The following is a 19,399-nucleotide window of genomic DNA, read 5'->3' on the forward strand; positions in this document are numbered from 1 at the left end:
TGGGACCTAGCAGGCAGGGGGCTGCCTGGGACCTAGCGGGCAAGGGGCTGCCTGGGACCTAGCGGGCAAGGGCTGAAGCTCCAGCCCCCTTTTTACTTTGCTTTTGTATTATGAGATAGGATCCCATGAGCCTGCTCAGGCTGGACTTGAACTCAGTAGCTAACACATCTCAATCTCACAATTCTCATGCCTCAGCCTTCTCAGCGACTCTAGGTTTAAAGACCTCTGCTGAGGACCAGCAAAACTTCTTTTTGGGGAGGGAGTGCTTGGGTTGGGTCTTCCTATGTAGCCTTGGCTATCCTGGAACTCTATTGAGACCAGTCTGGACTCAAGCTCACAGAGATCTGCCTGTCTCTGCCTCCTGAGTGCTGGGATTAAAGGCATACATCACTACACCTGGCCAAAAAGCCATTCTTTAAAAACAAATAGGATTTACTCATGCATATAAGTGTTGAACCTGCATGTATGTCTGTGCACCACTCACATGCCTGGAACTGAAGGCCAGAACTGGGCATTAGATCCCCTGGAACTAGAGTTTAAGATAGCCATGAGCCATCATGTGGGTGCTGGGAACCAAACCTAGAGTAGTCAGTGCTCTTAACCACTGAGCCAACCCTCCAGCCCCAAGAATTCATTCTTTTGGTTTAAGTTTTATTTTATTCTATGTGTGTGGATGTTTTGCCTGCATGTGTATCTGTGTACTGTGTACATGTAGTAGCCAGAAGAGGGAATCCTATTTCCTTAGAATTGGAGTTACAGGTGATTGTGAGCTGCCTTATGAGTGCTGGGAATTGAACCTGGGTCCTCTGCAAGAACAGCAAGAGCTCTTAACCACTGAGCCAACTCACTGAGTCATTGCTCTGGCCCCAAGAATTCACTCTTGAAGCAGCTGGTTCGCATGGGCCTCCTGAACTTGAAACACACAGACCCAAGCAGATGGGACCCGGTGCATGGGTTCTCCCTAGAGTCTCTCACTCTCACACAGATGCATCTACGCACGAGAGGCCCTGAGCCCCTGGCTGGCCCTTCCTTCTACTACAAATGGACCTTGCTCACAAAAGAGAGCAGAGTGCCAGTGAGAGGGCTCAGTGGGTAAAGGTGCTTGCTGCCAAGCCTGACAACCTGAGTTCAATCCCTGAGACCAACAAAGTGGAAGCAAAGAACCGAGCCACTTAAGTTGTCCTCCACACATGTGTCATGGCAAACACATGCCACTGTCACGACTATGCACGCACACACACATTAAAAAAATTAAGAGAGCATGGAATTCTATGAGAAATGATAAATAGAGCTTCATAAATCAGAGACATCCTGCCTGTAGCTACAGTGAGCAGCTGGTTTCTGAAAGAACCTGAATGGATACAAAGGACATTGCTAGCAACTAGCAACTAGTTAACCCAGGAACCCTCACGTGCCTTCCTCAGGCAAAGACTCAGGACATACTCTGTGCCAAGCACTGCCATGGGGATAAAGCCGCAGCCACAGTAGATTAATGCCCTTTGTCACGGTGCTCCTGTTATCCTAGAATACATCACTAGTCTCAGAAACAAGGAAGTGAAGGATACCGTAATGGAGGAAGGTGGGGGAGGGGCAGAAAGATATGGGGGACAGATACAACTCAGCAGGTTGTGGCTGGGCTCAGGACTTGGGAGATGAGAAGGGACCAGCATGGAAAACTGAGCTGGGAACACCAGAGAGGCCGTGAGAACTTGGGGACCAGCCTCAAGAAAGGAGGTGAGTCATCACAAGTGTGATGTCCCTGGCCCGGGACCTGGCTGTCGGCTCTATGATACAGAGCTGACTGGAGAACTTCACAAAAAGCTACGGGGTGAGTGCTGGGCATGCACCTCAGCAGACCAGAGCCAGGGAGTGTGGAAGGAGGCCTCTGCAGCCTAGAGAGTCAGACCAGGACAAAAGGGAGACAGAGTGGTCATCTTTGTCCCACGAACCCCCTTGTTCACTGCAGCCGATCAACCATCTTCGTGCGTCTCCACACCAACGGGAATCAGGAGCTGCAGTACCAGCCAGGGGATCACCTGGGTGTCTTCCCTGGTAACCATGAGGACCTTGTGAATGCACTCATTGAACGACTGGAGGATGCGCCGCCTGCCAACCACGTGGTGAAGGTGGAGATGCTGGAGGAGAGGAACACGGCTCTGGGTGAGGCTTCCCGCTGCACCTGCTGGAAAGCCCCGGAGGGCCTTGGCCCCCAGGTGGGCAGAGCAGCAGCCAGGGCATGGTTGGCCTATCCATCAGGGCTTCTTATCTCATTCCAGCCAACAAATGTGTCAGCGGTAGCCTCCTTCCTTTCCTTTTTTGTTTCCCCTTTCTTCTCTTCTTCCTTCCTCTCCTTGCTTCTGTTCTTCTCTCCCTCCCCCTCTCCCTCCCTCCTCTCCCTCCCTCTTTCTCCCTCCCTCCTTCTTCCTCCCCCTTCTCCTTTCCCTCTTCTCCCTCCCTCCTTCTTCCCTCCTTCCCCTCTTCTCCTCTTCTCCCTCCCCTCTTCTCCCTCCCTCCTCCTCCCTTCCCCTCCTCCCTCCCCCCTCCCTTTCTTTCCTTTTTTCTATGTAGACCAGGCTGATTTCCAACTTCCAATCCTCCCTCCTCAGCCTCCCAAGTGCTAGGACCACAGACACAAACCACCACAGCTGGTTCGAAGAACTTTCAAAGCCAATGGATCTCCAAGTTTTACCTTCCCCTTATAGACATGGGTGGGCTCCGGGCTCTAGTACAAGGAGCTGTGGTGGTCACACCTGACAGCCTGTGACACCGTGACTGTCACCTTGACAGGGGAGCTAACTAGAATGTGGGGATGGCATGCCATCTGTCAAGGTTCTCCTGCCAACCCTCTTGGAAGGAGCCACTGTGAAGAGACACGTCCCTCCCTTAGTGAACCCAACCCCACAAGAGTTCTCATGATAGACCAGCAGTTCCATGGCGTCTCATGGAAATTCTTATGGTGTCCATGGTAATGAGGGGGCAGGGGCTCATGTTCAAAAAGGACATAGAGGCAGAATAGCCTTCCCTCTTGGAAGAAGAGTTCTAGGACCCCTAGAAGATACCAGAATCCATGTATGCTCAAGTCCCTTATAGAAAAGGTGCTGTGTTCACATAACAATTATATACATTGTTGAATTTACCTAGCACTTATGCGAATTTTCCTGTATGCTTTAAACCCTCTCTAGATGGCTTATCCAATGTAATGTAAATGCTATATAAATAGTCACTATACTTTAGTGTTTAGGGAAGTAACAAGAAAAAAAATGTCTGCACAGTTTGGTAGAGATGAGATTACTTTTTGTTTTCATTGATTTCGTTCCTCGGTCAAATGCTCTGAAATGCAGAAGCCGTGAACATGAACAAGTATGCACGTGCATGCGTGCACATGCACACGCGCGCGTGCGCGCACACACACACACACACACACACACACACACACACACAGGAAAGCTGTGTGGACTTGGGCAGATCCCGCAACCTCTCTGTGCTTCCTTTGCCTCACCTGGAGTGATGACTCTGGTAAGGACTGACTGGAGCCCCATCCCTGCTGTGCCTCCCCAGGTGTCATCAGTAATTGGAAAGATGAATCTCGGCTCCCACCCTGCACCATCTTCCAGGCCTTCAAGTACTACCTGGACATCACCACGCCACCCACGCCCCTGCAGCTACAGCAGTTCGCCTCCCTGGCCACCAGTGAGAAAGAGAAGCAGCAGCTGCTGGTCCTCAGCAAGGTGGGTGGGTCCTGAGAGCCCTGCAAGGCCTTGGATTGGGAGCGCACTGAAAATGCTCTTCCAACTGTCCACAGCAGGTGGCAGTCTTGGGCAAGGGGCGTGTCCTCATTTGCATAGGGTCATCTCATTGGCTCGTTTGCTTTGTCTCCCTGGCTCTAAGGCCTGACAAATGGAGAGTGGCCGACCCCTCCTGAAACTCAGCAGGCTCTGGCCACCACAGTACATATCTGTAGTAACTCTTACACTTTCCTTTGTGATTTTGAGCTCTTGCCCACACCACCTTAACCAATGCTTGGAAGAAAAGGGAGCAGAGACTCTCGCAGCAGGTTTACATTGGTTCCCCAGTGTGATAACAATGGTGTTTTTCTGGGGCAGAATAGCTACCCCCCCAAAAAAAAAATGATGGCTAGATGAGAGACCTCTAGTTAAATGAATCCATTAGCTTAAGGACCTTTGTCTAGACACCATGATCGTGCCCGCCCCAAGCTGTTCATGGCCTTGCTCAAACGGTATCTAGGACTGGAGATGTGTGGCTCAGTAGGTAGAGCTCTTACCTAGCACACAGGAAGCCCTGGGTTTGGTCCCTGGTAACATAAACTAGACTTTGTAGTACGTGCCTGTTATTCCAGCACTTAGGACTTGGAGGTAGGAGGATCGTGAGTTTGAGGGCATCTTCAACTACGTAAAGAGTTCAATAACGAAAAGAAACAGGCTCAGTGTATAAAGGTACCTGCTGCCAATTCTAACAACCTGAGTTCAGTTCAGGATCCACATGAATGCTGGAAGGAAGTGCTCCTCCTGGAATCTGTCCTCTAAGCTCTGTGCACATGCGTGTGTGCAATGCATGTGTACAAACACGCACAAAATAATACACAAAAAATAAAAATATAGGCTAGAAAGATGTCTCTGCAGTTTTGAGCATCAGGGCTCTTGCAGAGGACCAGAGGACCAACGTTTTATTTTCAGTACATACATGGCAGCTCACAACTCCAGTCCCAGGGAATCAGACTACTTCTTCTGACCTCTTGGAATCCCCAGGCACACTCACGGTATACATACATGCATGCATACATACATGCATGCATGCATACACACATACATAAATACATGCAAGCAAAACATTCAGACACATAAAATAAATCTAAAATTTAAAAACTTACATAATTTAAAATAAAGACACTTACCTGCTCAGAGGGACCACCCAACACAGCCTTTTCCCCCAGATGGGGAGTCTCCTTCCCAGAAAACAAGTCCCGGGCAGAGGCCGTACCTTTTGCTATCCAGGAAGGGGGACTGGGGGAGGAGCAAGGGAGAGGCTCATTAGCAGGTGCATATTATCAAGAAATGTGAAAGTAAACACCAGAAGCCAGCTGGGACTCTGAAGTGGGGAGCTGGAGACAGATGGCCACGGGAGAGCAGGGGGGAGGGAGGGGGGAGGCGTCAATGCATCCAGAGCCTAGTGGGATTTTATACCATTTAGAATATGTATAATTTAGACTAGAAACTTGTGCTTAGCGGTGGTGGGGGTGAGTACGAAGAAGGAACATTTTGCATAATATTCTTTGAGGGAGAGAATTTCATATGAAGTCCATTTCTTCCTGAAAGCACAAAGTCAGCAGACAGGATAAATGAATGGAATTTTTTAAAGATTTATTTATTTTATGTATATGAGTACACTGTAGCTGTACAGATGGTTGTGAACCTTCATGTGGTTGCTGGGAATTGAATTCAGGACCTCTGCTCACTCCGGCCCCGCTCGCTCCAGCCCAAAGATTTATTTATTATTATATGTAAGTACACTGTAGCTGTCTTCAGACACACCAGAAGAGGACATCAGATTCCATTACAGATGGTTGTGAGCCACCATGTGGTTGTTGCGATTTGAACTCAGGACCTCTGGTAGAGCAGTCAGTGCTCTTAACTGCTGAGCCATCTCTAAAGCCCACAAATGGAATTGTCTAATTATTGTTCTCAGAGACACCTGTGAGAGAGAAAATGGGCCAGTAGGCAGAAGGAGCTGGGAGGAAATAGTCGACTGCAAAACAAAGCTGACCCCAGGGAAGAAGAAAGGGAAGGTTGGTCAGGTAGAAGTTTTCCAGCTTGCAATGTGGTTTCTGAAAAATTTGCCAAGGTCCTTGGGGGATTCCTAGAGCCAAAGTTGTCCCCTAGAAGGGATCACCTTGATGTGTCTCAAGCTTGAACATTCTGCAGGAATCTGTGCCCAGCAGCAGCACAGCTAGCTAATGAACACCGTTTCAGGTACCGGTCACTGCCCAGCGGAAGTCAGTGTTAGGTGCATGTCCATTCAGAGTCCTGCACTAGAGACTCTGTTGTGCTCTGAATGTGAAATGGAAGGCTGGAGAATTGGTTTGGTAGTTCAGAGAACTTGCTGCTCTTTCAGAGGCCCCGAGTTTGGTTCCCAGCATCCACAGCAGACAGCTCACAACTCTCTGTTAAGTCCAGCTCCAGGGGACTGGGGACTCTGGCCTCTGCTGGCTCCCACACTCAAGTGCACGTACTCACCTGGAGAAACATGCACATCTATATGTAATTTACACTAATAAAGATAAATCTTTGAATGTGCAGTGTTCCCACAGACTGCTGTAGTTTGAACACTTGGTCCCCCAACCCCACTGGTGGCACTGTTTGAGGTCATGGCACTTTCAATAGGCAGGGCCACCCTGGAAGGAGGGGTATTAGGGCTGGGCACTGAAGTCTCATAGCCCAGCCACATGTCCCTGTTTATTCCTGCTGTGTGTATGTGTGCACTAGGATGGCTGCTTCTTATGCCTGCAGCCACCTGGCCACCATGAATGCCTGTATCTCCTTGATTTGTAAACTGAAACCAATCCACCTTTCTATAGTTCACTTCTGGTCAGAGACTCAGATAACAAGCAAGAGAAGTTAGTAACGCAGCCTGCGGCAGCTGGAGGCCAGTGAGGCTCAGCCCTGGAAATAGAGACATTTAAAAACACCATTCCTGGGGCTGGAGAGGTGACTGTCCAGCTGGAGAACTTGCTGCTGTCCCTGCAAACACTGGAGTACATTTCTCAGCATCCACATCAGGGGACCCACACCATCTGTAATTCCAGCTCCAGGGACTCTGGCGCCCTCTTCTGGCCTCTGCAAGAAATCACACACATGCACACAGACCCACAGACACAAGACGCAAGACACACACACACACACACACACACACACACACAAATTATTTAAAACAAATCTTTTAAAATTATAAAAACTGGGCTGGAGAGGTGGCTCAGCCGTTAAGAGCACTGACTGTGCTTCCAGACGTCCTGAGTAGTTCAAATCCCAGTAACCACATGGTGGCTCACAACCATCTGTAATGAAATCTAATACGCTTTTCTGGGGTGTATGAAGACAGCTACAATGTGTACTTATATATAATAAATCTTTTTTTAAAGATGTATTTATTTTATGTATATGAGTACTCACTGTAGCTGTACAGATAGTTGTAAGCCTCCATCTGGGATGTTGGGAATTGACTTTTAGGACCTCTGCTCACTCCAGTCAACCCCGTTCACTCCAGTAGACCCCACTCACTCCAGTAGACACCACTCACTCCAGTAGACACCACTCACTCAGTCCCTGCATGCTCCAGCCCAAAGATTTATTTATTACTATACATAAGTACACTGTAGCTGTTTTCAGATGTGCCAGAAGAGGGTGTCAGATCTCACTACGGGTGGTTGTGAGCCACCATGTGGCTGCTGGGATTTGAACTCAGGACCTCTGGAAGAACAGTCAGTGCTCTTAACCACTGAGCCATCTCACCAGCCCAAAATCTTTAAAAAAAGAATAAAATTATAAAAACTGTTTTTACCTCACAGGTCACACAACACATGTGGTAGTCAAGGATTGTGCTGGCTAAAGTGTACCCTCCCAGTTCAGATGCAAAGCGTAGTCCTAGCTGACCAGGCCTCCGGGCCTCAGTGGCCTCATCTGAGAGATGGGATAATGATAGCCAGCTGCTACGGAGTGAGTGTCTATGCTCCCTAGAGTTCTAACATCGAAATTAAACTCCCCTGGTTAGATTTAACGTGTCACTTAACAAGGGGATGGCATTAATGGGGACTGGGCTGGGAATGAAGCTTGGTGGTCAGAGGGTAGAGTATGCACAGGACTGATTTGACCACTAGGACTGGCACTGCAAGAGGAGATAGAGAGAGAAGGGAGGGAAGGAAACGGGGGAAGGAGGAAGGAAGGAAGAAGGGGCGGGGCTTCTGCAAGGCAATTGAGCCGAAGACTGTACCCTCATAGATTAGATCAACAACTTCATAGAAATAAGCCAGGAAAACTGCCTCCCCCTTCTGCCATGTTAGAGCACATAGCCGGCACCACCTATGCACAGCAGATCCTCCCCAGACACCAGATCCGCCCAAGCCCCAGACACAGACCTCCAAGGATCTGCATGATAGGTTTCTCTTGAAGCAAATTCAACCAGCTTTTGGGTATTTCAGAATCTCCATGTGACCAAATACCCAATCAGAGACAACTTAAGGCAAGAAAGGTTTTCTTGGGCTTACGGTTCACAGGGTGCCATGGTCACGACAGGGAAGGTATGGTCACAGTCACACCGAGAGGGGGGCAGCTGCTTCCATTGCATCTGCAGTCAGGAAGCAGACAGTGAACAAGAAGACAGACTGGACTGTAATACTTGATGGCCACCCCCAATAACTCACTTCCTCCAGTGAGGCTTTGCCCTCTAAAGGTGCCACGATCTCCCAAAGCAGCACCGCCCGCTGAGAACAAAGTGTCCAAACACATGAGCATACGGGGGACAGCGCACACTTGAACCACAGCCAATAAAAGCCAGAGGCGCAATGCCCCACTGTAGGTACTGAATATCCTCAGGTCAGTTCTCCTCCTCCAGGCCCCACCAGAAATATGGGACCTTGACTCAAGGCCCCACTCTACTCTCTCTTGCCACAGGGACTCCAGGAATATGAGGAGTGGAAATGGGGCAAGAACCCCACAATGGTGGAGGTGCTGGAGGAGTTCCCATCCATCCAGATGCCAGCCACGCTTCTCCTCACGCAGCTGTCGCTGTTACAGCCTCGCTACTACTCCATCAGCTCCTCTCCAGACATGTACCCCGATGAGGTGCACCTCACCGTGGCCATTGTGTCCTATCACACCCGAGGTGCGGGTTTGGGGAAACTCTAACTGGGAGACCCTTAGGTATCTGGAGGCCTCTCCCTAAACTGCCTGTGGATGAGATCCCTAATCTTGCAGGATACTCCCAGCCAAGCCTGGGGATTAGAACAAAGACACACAGCAGGATGAGTGTCCCCATGACTGAGCTAGCCCTGAGTGTGGCTAGAAATAGGCAGGCTGTGCGTTTTGGAGCCGGAGTCCTGCTCTCACTGGCTTGATCTTCTCAGACCTCAAGTTGGGCATGTAGAACAGGCTTCCTCTACCTCGCCCAGCCCGCTGTGCAGCTCACAGGGGTATCTCCCATGCCTGGTTGGAGCTAAATAACACCAACACCCCTGTGATCTGTTCCCTTGTGACCAAGGAACTGAACTGTGCACTGCCTAGAGGCTCCGAGGCCTGGGTGAACAAACTATTCAGAGCACCTTGACCCAGGCCCACAAGTGGACAGTGTTTGAGTATTCACAACCAGACCAATCCAAACCCTGAGGACAAGCCAACCTAGGCTCACTCTGGTTGCGTTAGCTTTCAGAGGCAAGGATCCAGAACTGGGACTCCAGGGCGCGACACTTGGCACGAGACTTCCCTTGGGGGGCGAGGGTGAGGCTGGGAAGTGAGACGGTGCCTAACATAATGAGACGGGCCCTTTGCTCATCCTTTCAGATGGAGAAGGACCAGTTCACCATGGGGTGTGCTCCTCCTGGCTCAACCGAATACAGGCTGACGATGTAGTCCCATGCTTTGTGAGAGGGTAAGTGGCTGGCAAGGAGAGGTACTTGGTCATCTGCCATCAACACATTGATGGCACGTATTGGAGTGTATGAGGGACCAGCCTGAAGGGCTCTGGAGAGATGTCAGGCAAAGCAGGGGTGACAGCAATGTCCTGCATCATTCTGCATTGTTAGGGAGACAGGATCAAGGGACACACAGCCAGCTGGGTACCCCAGCAATACATACGTGTACACAACCATGAAATGATGGTCCCATCTTTCACAGGCAACACAGACCCGTGGGCAGTCTATCCTTAAAGACATAACAACCCAGATGCCCTCAAGGTGGAGGGAGAAAGGCATACCAGGTTGACCTTTTATTTTTTCATTTTTATTAACCAGCATATGTGTAGTATTTGAGTGTAGTCAAAGATGTGGAGGTCATAGGACAACCACGTGGAGTCAATTCTCCCCTTCTGCCTTTACGTAGATTTCAGGGATCAAACTGAGGTCATCCAGCTTGCAGAGCAGGTGTTCCATCTACTGAGACATCCCTCGGGTTATGCTTCTGCTTCTGGCTTTCATTCCAGTCTCTCAGAGATGGGGTGTTGTCCCCCCCCCCATTTTAAGGATGGTCCTGAGCTGGGACCCTCACCCCATAGATCAGTAGAAGCCCTGCTCCAACACTGACTTGGCCCACCGCTCTCTTCTCCTATTGAGGGCAGAGTGTCAGTCAGTGGTCTAGTCTACCTACTATCCACATCAGTCTCACAGAGCTGGTTTTTAGACCAGAGTGCTGTGCCCAGCCTGAACACTATAGCCCAGGATCCGACATGTTAGCAGCCCCAGGCAGCTCGTGTAGACACTGATGTCTGAAACCCCCTGATTAAAGACCTCATGGCCAATGAAAGACCGGTTCTCAAGACTAAACTAGATAGTTGAAATCAGGGGCTGGGGTGATGGCTCAGTGGGTCAGGTACCTAGTGTGCAAATGTGAGGACCTGAGTTCGAATCCCTAGCACCACTTAAGAGCCAGGCAGAGTGACACAGGCCTGTAACCCCAGTGGGTAGCCCCTGTGTTTGGTTGGGGAGACAGAGATGGATGAGCCCATAGAGAGCTGAGTGGCAGCTATCCAAGGTAAGTCAATGAGCTCCTGGTTCAGTGAAATACCCCGGCTCAGAAGTAAAGTGGAAAAATGATAGAAAGGCATTCAACATTGACCTCTGACCTGTGCATGCACATATATATATATACATACATATATATACACACATATATATATACATACTTATATACATATGTGTATACATGTGTATATATGAAATTTCATATATATATATATAAATTTTTTAAGTTAAAATTCAACCCAGGAGCTGAGTGGTAGTGGTGCATGCCTTTAATCCCAGCACTTGGGAGGCAGAGACTAGGCGGATTTCTGAGTTCGAGGCCAGCCTGGTCTACGGAGTGAGTTCCAGGACAACCAGGGCTACACGGAGAAACCCTGTCTGGAAAAAACAAAAATAAAATAAAAATAAAATAAAATTCAACCCAGGGTGATTTTACTCCCTCTGCCACCTTAGGGACATGTAATGACGCTCAAAGACATCTTGGGTTGTCATGACTGTAGAGTTACCCCTGACCTCAAGCTGGTAGGACTCAGAGTACCACTTGAACTACTACAGTGCACACAATAGCCCCTCAACAAAAGGGCCCCCATACCCAGAGCCAGAACACATGGAAAGTCCAGGTTAGCGCAAGCTCATTACCTGTGGGATTTAGCCTGATGAGAAACAGTGGGGAACGGAGGGAGAGCCAAACCCCAACAACCCTACATTTTCAATTCCTCTAGTCTATGAATTCTTACTCTAAAAGGGGGCCCATGGCTCCATTAGTCTCTCTAAGATGGCTGTCTGGGTTACCCTGGGCTCCATCATGGGGGTTGGAGCAGCACACAGAAAATCTTCTGTTTCTTCTTTGTCCAGTGCCCCCAGCTTCCACCTGCCTCGAAACCCCCAGGTGCCTTGCATCCTGGTTGGCCCAGGCACTGGCATTGCGCCCTTCCGAAGCTTTTGGCAACAGCGGCAATTTGACATCCAACACAAAGGTACAAACAAAACATTCCAAGGGCCACTGACCTGACCCCTGACCCAGAGAAAGATGGAAGGCCCCTGCTCCACCTCACTGCCTAGGGAGGGGAGGGGTGAGGAGGGGCTGTCACACTGATGTGGCCACAGGTGCCCTGAACAGCCACTCAAACAGACTTGCTACACAGCCTGTCCCAAGGGGCCTGAAATCTCATCCTCAGAGGACATCTCTTTGAATTAAGAGTTAGTCCTACAAGCCCAATATTCCGCCAAGGATAGTTGTGCATCCTTATCAAATGGGTTTGTGTGTGTGTGAGTGTGTGACTGCCTTGTGAATGGTCACTGACTGCCTTGTGAATGGTCACTGACTGCCTTGTGAATGGTCACAAGAATTAGGTCTTCCTATGTGAGATGAAGTGCAGGTTTGGGAGAAAAAGAGAAGCAATCCCCAGTTGCAGACTCATCAAACAAACAAGGAGTCCAACAGGACAAGATAGAAGAACAACACAAACACAAAGTTAAACCTAGACCAGGTGTTGGCATGTGTCTTTAACCCCAAGAGTCAGAGACTCACTCCATTCCACACTCCATTGTGGATCTCTGTGACTTTAGGCCAGCCTGGTCTACATAGTTCTGGGCCAGCAAGAATTAATATAGATAGATAGATAGATAGATAGATAGATAGATAGATAGATAGATAGATAGATAGATGGATGGATGGATGATGGATGATAGATACATAGATAATACATAGATATAATACATAGATATATGGTGGATGGATGGATGGATAGATGATAGATATGAGCTGTCTCCCACACTGAGCTGTGTTTCTGACAGAACAGTGACCCCAAGAGGTGGTTGCGGGTATTACCATTGGCCCACACACCAAATCTGATTCCCCAACTGCACATCAAACAACTGAAATAAAATATAGTCTGTATTAAGTGGAGAGGTAACTGACGGTTCAAGGGAAGCTGTATAGGGACTTCTAGAGAACACTATTTTATGTGAGATTTTCATGCCCAGGGGAACCCTAGGGTCCCCATTTCCCTTGCTTCCTAAGGAAGCTAGTGCTTCCATTTTCAAATGGGGAAACTGAAGTTCTGAGAGGGAGCTGGGGTGCTCAGGGTCACACAGAGCTGGGACTCAGATGCAGACAGTCAGGCTCCAGTCTGGGCTCTGGGCATTTTCTAATAGCAGTCGGCTGGGCATGTGAATGGAGTGAGACCAGGAAAGGAATGTCTAGGGAATGCCCCACTCCCCACAGGCTGTGCTTGTCTGTGTATGTAGATGCAAATGTATGGGTGCACCTGCATGTTTAACACCCTGATTCATGTATGTGAGCCTTCCTAGGCATGCATGTCATGCCCTGAGATCCCCGTACCCCAGCTCCTATAGCTTAACCACTGCCTACTTGGGCATCAGAGCCATCTGTGTTATGGGTCTTCCCGGTCCCCAGGAATGAATCCCTGCCCCATGGTTCTGGTCTTCGGGTGTCGACAATCCAAGATAGATCATATCTACAGAGAGGAGACCCTGCAGGCCAAGAACAAGGGCGTCTTCAGAGAGCTGTACACTGCCTATTCCCGGGAACCTGACAGGCCAAAGGTAACCTGGTCCACACCAGGATGAGTGCGCTTGTGCATGTCACATCACACATGCTCACACACATGCACACACAATGGCCCCACTTGAAACAATCTAGACTCACCCAGGAAGAGAGACTCGAGGGGGATTGTCTGGACTAGCATTGGGTTAATCAAGGTGGGACGGCTCAGTCTGAATGCACAGAGCATCATTTCACAGCCAGGACCCTGGACTGAATGAAAGGCAGGAGAGAGTGAGCACTGAGCTCATGTATCCGTTTCTCTGCCCTTGACTGCGGATGTGACTAACTGCTTCACATTCCTACCACTGTGGCGTCCCCACAATGACGCACACAAACTTAAAACCAACCCTGTCTCCCCAAGTTGCTTTCATCAGGGTATTTCATCATGATGGAACAGAAACGAAGACACCCCACTTATGACTGTGTAACCCCCCGACCCCCAAACCTGCTCTGTCCTCAGAAATCCTGGTGCGGGACTGAGTCCCTTGAAAATATTTAACATCTACATAATATGATATTGCTATGTGTAACCCAGGCTGGCACAGAACTCATTCTTTTAGCTTAACCCAGTCTAAAATTTGTAATCCTTTTTGCCTCTACCTCCAAATGATTAGAGGTGAATTATATACTTTAACACATGGTATTACCATGTTGTGTATATCTCTAACAATTAAAAAAATAAACTTTTAGCCGGGCAGTGGTGGCACACGCCTTTAATCCCAGCACTTGGGAGGAAGAGGCAGGCAAATTTCTAAGTTTGAGGCCAGCCTGGTCTATAGAGTGAGTACCAGGACAGCCAGGGCTACACAGAGAAACCCTGTCTTGAATAAATAAATAAATAAATAAATAGATAAATAAATAAATAAATATAAATAAATAATAAACTTTTAAATAGGGCCTAGGTGAGCATGATAGCCCACAGCTATAATCCCAGTACTTGGGAGGCTAAGGCAAAAAAATCTTGAGTTCAAGGCCAGCCTGAACTACACAGTAATACTAGTATCAAAAAAAAAATTAATGAGCTAAAATTTAAAAAGCTCAAAATATATTTATTTGACAGTCCACAAGAGACAACAGTGATTGGAATAAACATGGGCCATGGAACTGGTACTCTAACTGCTGGGCTTGGGGCAATTTGGAGATCCGCGGGACCAGCCTAGGACCTATGACATGGGAGAACAGTCAGGGGATATGGAAGGGGGCTGTTTGGCACCTCAGGGGTGGCGGTCATCAGCAGAAATTACCAGCTAAATGGCAGCCACATATAGGAGTTTCTGGCCCACTAAACAAACCCTGCAATGGGCCACCTCTGTGCTCAGCTCGCAAGCTTCTAGCCTGCCCTTCACCTCCATCCTTGCTGGGATAGCCAGCTTATTGAGGAGGTGGGAGGGGGCATGGAGGCTGGCAGCCCCTTACTTTGCCCATCCTTGGCTTTCTGACCTGAGTTTCTCTGACCCAACTATGACCACCACCCCTCGGGAAAAGAAGAAGGAAGCTAAGGCCCTTACATTTCAGTTACTTGTCTCATGGCTGGGACAAAATACTTGATGACAGCTGCTTAAACAAGGAAGGTTTCACTGGGACCCACCGTTAGGAAATGCAGGCTACAGTCCATCATGGCGAGGAGGGCATGGTAGTAGGGACCTGAACCAGAGGGTCACATTTGCAGTTGCAGTCTGTGAGCAGAGAGAGAAATGAATGCTGGTACCCGGCTTGATTCCTCCTTTTATCCACCAAGAACCCCAGCCTGTGGAACAACACCACCCATTTTCATACTGGGTTTACCCACCTTCATTAACTCAGTCTAGAGACTCCCTCACGGACACACCCCAAGTTTTGTCTCCTAGACAACTCAAGGTCTTGTCAAGTTGACAGTCAAGATGAACCATACATTCTGGGGTGCTCCCCCAGATCTAGGGAGTATTCTCCCAGCTCCCCAGAGGTCCTCAGCAGTCAAGCTCCAGCTACCCAAAGCTGGAATCAGCTCATTCGCACATAGTTTTCTAGTCCCTCATCCCATTCTCCTGAGGTTAGTTCACAAAATAGCTCCCTACCCACAAGCCCCTGCTTTCTAGTGGACTGAGCACAGAAGCCCTACCCGCGGTGGGTGGAGCACAGAAACCTCTCACAGTGGCCATAGCTCACATACTCGTCTTTTACAGAAATATGTTCAGGATGTGCTGCAGGAACAGCTGGCTGAGTCTGTGTACCGCGCCCTGAAGGAGCAAGGAGGCCACATTTATGTCTGTGGGGATGTTACCATGGCCGCCGATGTCCTCAAAGCCATCCAACGCATAATGACCCAGCAGGGGAAACTCTCAGAGGAGGATGCTGGTGTGTTTATCAGCAGGCTGAGGGTGAGTGGCAGCTGGCAACCAGCATCCAGAAGTTTCCTCTCTTCTAACCTGTACCATAACTCAGAGAGCTCCATCTGACCTTACAACTGGGCTTATACCTAGCCTCGATCGAGAGAGGGATGGACAGCCAGGCATGCAGGAACACACAGGCTTTAGTATCTGACACTAGGTGGGCCTGTGGGGAGTTTTAGAGATGCAATCCTAACTCAGCACTTCCTGAACCCCTGTGCGATTGATTGCATATGATTGGCACTTCATGAAAAGACTCGTCCACCAGGTTGTGGTGTACATCTTTAATCCCAGCTCTCTGGAGGAAGAGGCAGGCAGATCTCTGTGAGTTCAAGGCCAGCCTGGTCTGCAGAGGGAGTTTCAGGGCAACAGGATGAAATGGAGAAACCCTGTCTTGCAAAAACAAACAAACAAACAGAAAGGCACATCCAAAGAGTGCAGGTGGAACTGAAGCCCGCTATGCTTGATTTCTAAACCATGCAGTTAACGTGGGGTGTGACTGCCCTGCAGGACAAGCCTTGTCTGACTGTGCTCAAATGCTAGGTTAGCAGCCATGACAGTTTCCCAACAGAGTCCCAACTACGGCACAGATTACCTCCCCCAAGAGAAACTGAATCCCAGAGGCGGTCCCATCCCACCATGACTTCTTAAATGAACAACGATCAATGTTCAGTGGCAGAGGGCCATGAATATGTCATGGTGCACATGTGGAAGTCAGAGGACACCTTGCAGAGTATTCTCTTTCTAGCGTGTGGGTCTTAGGGACCCAACTCATGTCATCAGGCTTGGTGGCAAGCGCCTTTACCAGCTGAGCCATCTTAGTGACCCCAGTCAGTAGCCAAACATTTTTCTAGACACTCTTCTCTAACCTTGATTCTAAAGCCCAATGAGGGGCGGGGGCTGTAGAGAGGGCTCGGCAGGAAAGGTGCTTGCAGTGCAAGCATGAAGACTGGAGTTCAAATCCCCAGCACTTACATAAATGCCAGATGGGCATGACAGCCTGTCTAGACTCCCAGCACACATGGAAGTAAGAGGTGGGGCTTGCCCAGAGCAAGCTGGCCAGTGAGACTAGCTGAATCGTGAGCTCTAGGCTCAGGTGAGACACCCTGCCTCAGTACATAAAATGAAGAGACCAAGAAAGACACCCATTGTCATCCTCTGGCCTCCATAATGCACACGAGGATACAAACACATTCAGGGGGCGGGGGGACAGGGGGACATGCCAGGTAAGAGGGATGCTGTATGGCCTGACACACCCTTGACGCAGTCCCCTGGGAACACTTGTATAGCTTCCCAGGATCTTTGCAAAATAGGGCAGAGAAACCTCCTCCACTGGAAATGAATGAACCACTCCCTCCAGATGTGTGCCTTGATGCAGGAGCAGGGTACTAGAACCAAATATACCATGGGCCCTACTAGCTAAGCCAGGCTCCTAACCACTGCCCTCATCGGGAATATGATGACTCTCCTCCCAACCACCAAAACATCTCTCTTAAATAATAACATACTTTTTTTTCCCCCTTCCCTTTCTCCCTCTTGCTCTGGCCCCACTCACTCCAGGCCCCATTCACTCCACCCCCTGCCCCTTCATGCTCCAGGCCCAAATAATAATAATTTTTTTGTGTTTTGGTTTTTTTTTTCTTTTTCGAGACAGGGTTTCTCTGTGTAGCCCCGACTTTCCTGGAACTCACTCTGTAGACCAGGCTGGCTTCAAACTCGGAGATCTGCCTGCCTCTGCCTCCCAAGTACTGGGATTAAAGGTGTTTGCCATCACTGTCCTGGCTTCTTAACTGACCAACCCACCCCTCACTTTTGCCAAGGGGGCTCCCATCACTTATGACTCTGCCCCCACTGCCTCCCCATGCTGGAGACAAAACCCAGGGTCTTGTGCATGCTGAGGAAGCGCTGTACCACAGACTACTTCCCCAGCCCCACAGTCACCCTCCTTTCTCTCCATCTGCTGGTACCAATCAGTTGGAGCGTTTTATACTTAATGCAGGCTTGCTGGTGTAAGGGTCTGAAAATCGCTAGAGGAAGACCCCAGACTTAGTATGCAAAGACAGAGAGCATTTATTCTGTAGAAACGACCAGCATATGGGGATCAACCCTTTTTCAAAATTGCAACCCCCTGACAAAGGCATACCAGCTTCTTACAGGGATCTGACGGAACTCTCTACAAGTTTGAGAAGATTAGGTAATCTCTACTGTGATTGGCAGGGGCCAAAACATGAGAGTGACATTAGTAGAACTTTGATTGGCTACTGTGTTAGTTCCTCTATATTCAGAGAGTGGGTTAGGTAATCTAAACTTTTATTGGTAGGTGCTGGGGAGGTCACAGGGGTCGGCTTCTGATTAGCTTGTGCCAGGTGGTCAGTGGTCTGCATTCCTGTGTCATGATGAGCTAGGGCTGCCCAGCACAGATGGCCCATCCTGAGATAAGATATTTCCCCATTCTTGTGGTTATCCCCAGGCTGTTCTCTGGGAGGGGGGCAGGGTTTATGACCTTTCTGGATTTTATGGTCTGTTCCCAGAGCAGCTGGTGTCTTAAGGCCTAGTTCCTGGGACTTATGGTCTGTTCCTGGAGCTGATGCCTTTCCACCTTTTTTTTCAAAACCAGGCCTGGTCCTTAAATGGAGATAAATGGGGTTTATGTTATCCTTTCACGGGATCCGAACTCTCGGGGGTGAGTTGGAAAGAAGAGAGACAGAATTAAAGCTTCCTTCAGGCCTCCTCCATCCTTCTATGCTCAGAATCCTCAAGGCAGCCACCCCCTTTATAACAATACTCATCCCATAGATTCTTTGCCACCCAGGCACAAAAGGACAGAGCACTGCTAGCCACAGCCTTAGAGAGCAAAGGTACCCCAGGACCTTCAGCCCAGCCTTTGTCTTGTTTAGGTGTATGCTCTCCCATGTACCACTCTGTCTGTCCCTCTTCAAGCCCTTCCCTGCCGTTTGATCCACTCCCTGACTGTTTCTGTCCATAGGATGACAACCGATATCACGAGGACATCTTTGGAGTCACCCTCAGAACGTATGAAGTGACCAACCGCCTTAGATCTGAGTCCATCGCCTTCATTGAAGAGAGCAAAAAAGATACAGACGAGTAAGTCATGTCCAGGCCTGGGGGAGGGGCTACAGCTGGTCTGGTGGGAGCCCCAGACCAAAATGGCGGGGGGGGGGAGGGGGCAGGGGGAGGTGTTGTCCCAGACCAAAATGCGTGGTTGTGATCCTGCTGCTACCTGGGCTGAAGGTTGCCCATTTGAGGCCAGCTTGAGCTACACATGGAGACTTCCTCTCAATAAAACAGAAGAAAGGGGTGCACATTCCCAAGCGACCCCAGTCCTGTGAGTCTGACCTTCAAAATTAGGGCAGAGTGGTTAGCAAGCCCTCTGGGGACTCCAAGGATCCAGACTGTGATAGTGCCTGCTCTGAACACCTGTCTAGAGTACCCCCTTGTGGAAAGATAGTTTCCACCAACGACCATTGTAGCTCTTGATGCTCCTCCCCCCACCCCTACCCCAGAAGTCATAGGGGACATTCTCATGGATGCAGTTAAAACAGATAGTATCTTGACAGTTTGACTCAGCCTTTAGGAATTGCTGGAAGCAGCCTGAAGCAGTGGTGTGGAGTCTCATTCTTTAAACCTCCCCTATGGGGAAGCAGCAAAAAAAACCAGTGTGTTGATGCCCGCCCCCATCCTGAGCCCCCGCCCCTCCCCCCT

At 49.3% G+C, this 19,399-nt stretch overlaps 1 protein-coding gene across 5 annotated transcripts in view; it reads left to right on the plus strand.

Moving 5' to 3' along the window:
• Window positions 1–19,399, plus strand: part of Nos1 (nitric oxide synthase 1) — a 175,176-nt gene that overhangs the window by 153,910 nt on the left and 1,867 nt on the right. For all 5 annotated transcript variants that reach the window (XM_031337634.1, XM_031337632.1, XM_031337635.1 and 2 more), the window contains 8 exons: window positions 1,967–2,160; window positions 3,559–3,728; window positions 8,682–8,892; window positions 9,567–9,654; window positions 11,597–11,718; window positions 13,161–13,309; window positions 15,473–15,667; window positions 18,663–18,781. In XM_031337634.1, coding sequence (XP_031193494.1) covers window positions 1,967–2,160; window positions 3,559–3,728; window positions 8,682–8,892; window positions 9,567–9,654; window positions 11,597–11,718; window positions 13,161–13,309; window positions 15,473–15,667; window positions 18,663–18,781 — 1,248 coding nt within the window. The remainder of the gene's footprint in view (window positions 1–1,966; window positions 2,161–3,558; window positions 3,729–8,681; window positions 8,893–9,566; window positions 9,655–11,596; window positions 11,719–13,160; window positions 13,310–15,472; window positions 15,668–18,662; window positions 18,782–19,399) is intronic.

The sequence above is a fragment of the Mastomys coucha genome, unplaced genomic scaffold (assembly GCF_008632895.1).
Source record: "Mastomys coucha isolate ucsf_1 unplaced genomic scaffold, UCSF_Mcou_1 pScaffold22, whole genome shotgun sequence".
In the NCBI taxonomy this organism is placed as follows: Eukaryota; Metazoa; Chordata; class Mammalia; order Rodentia; family Muridae; genus Mastomys; species Mastomys coucha.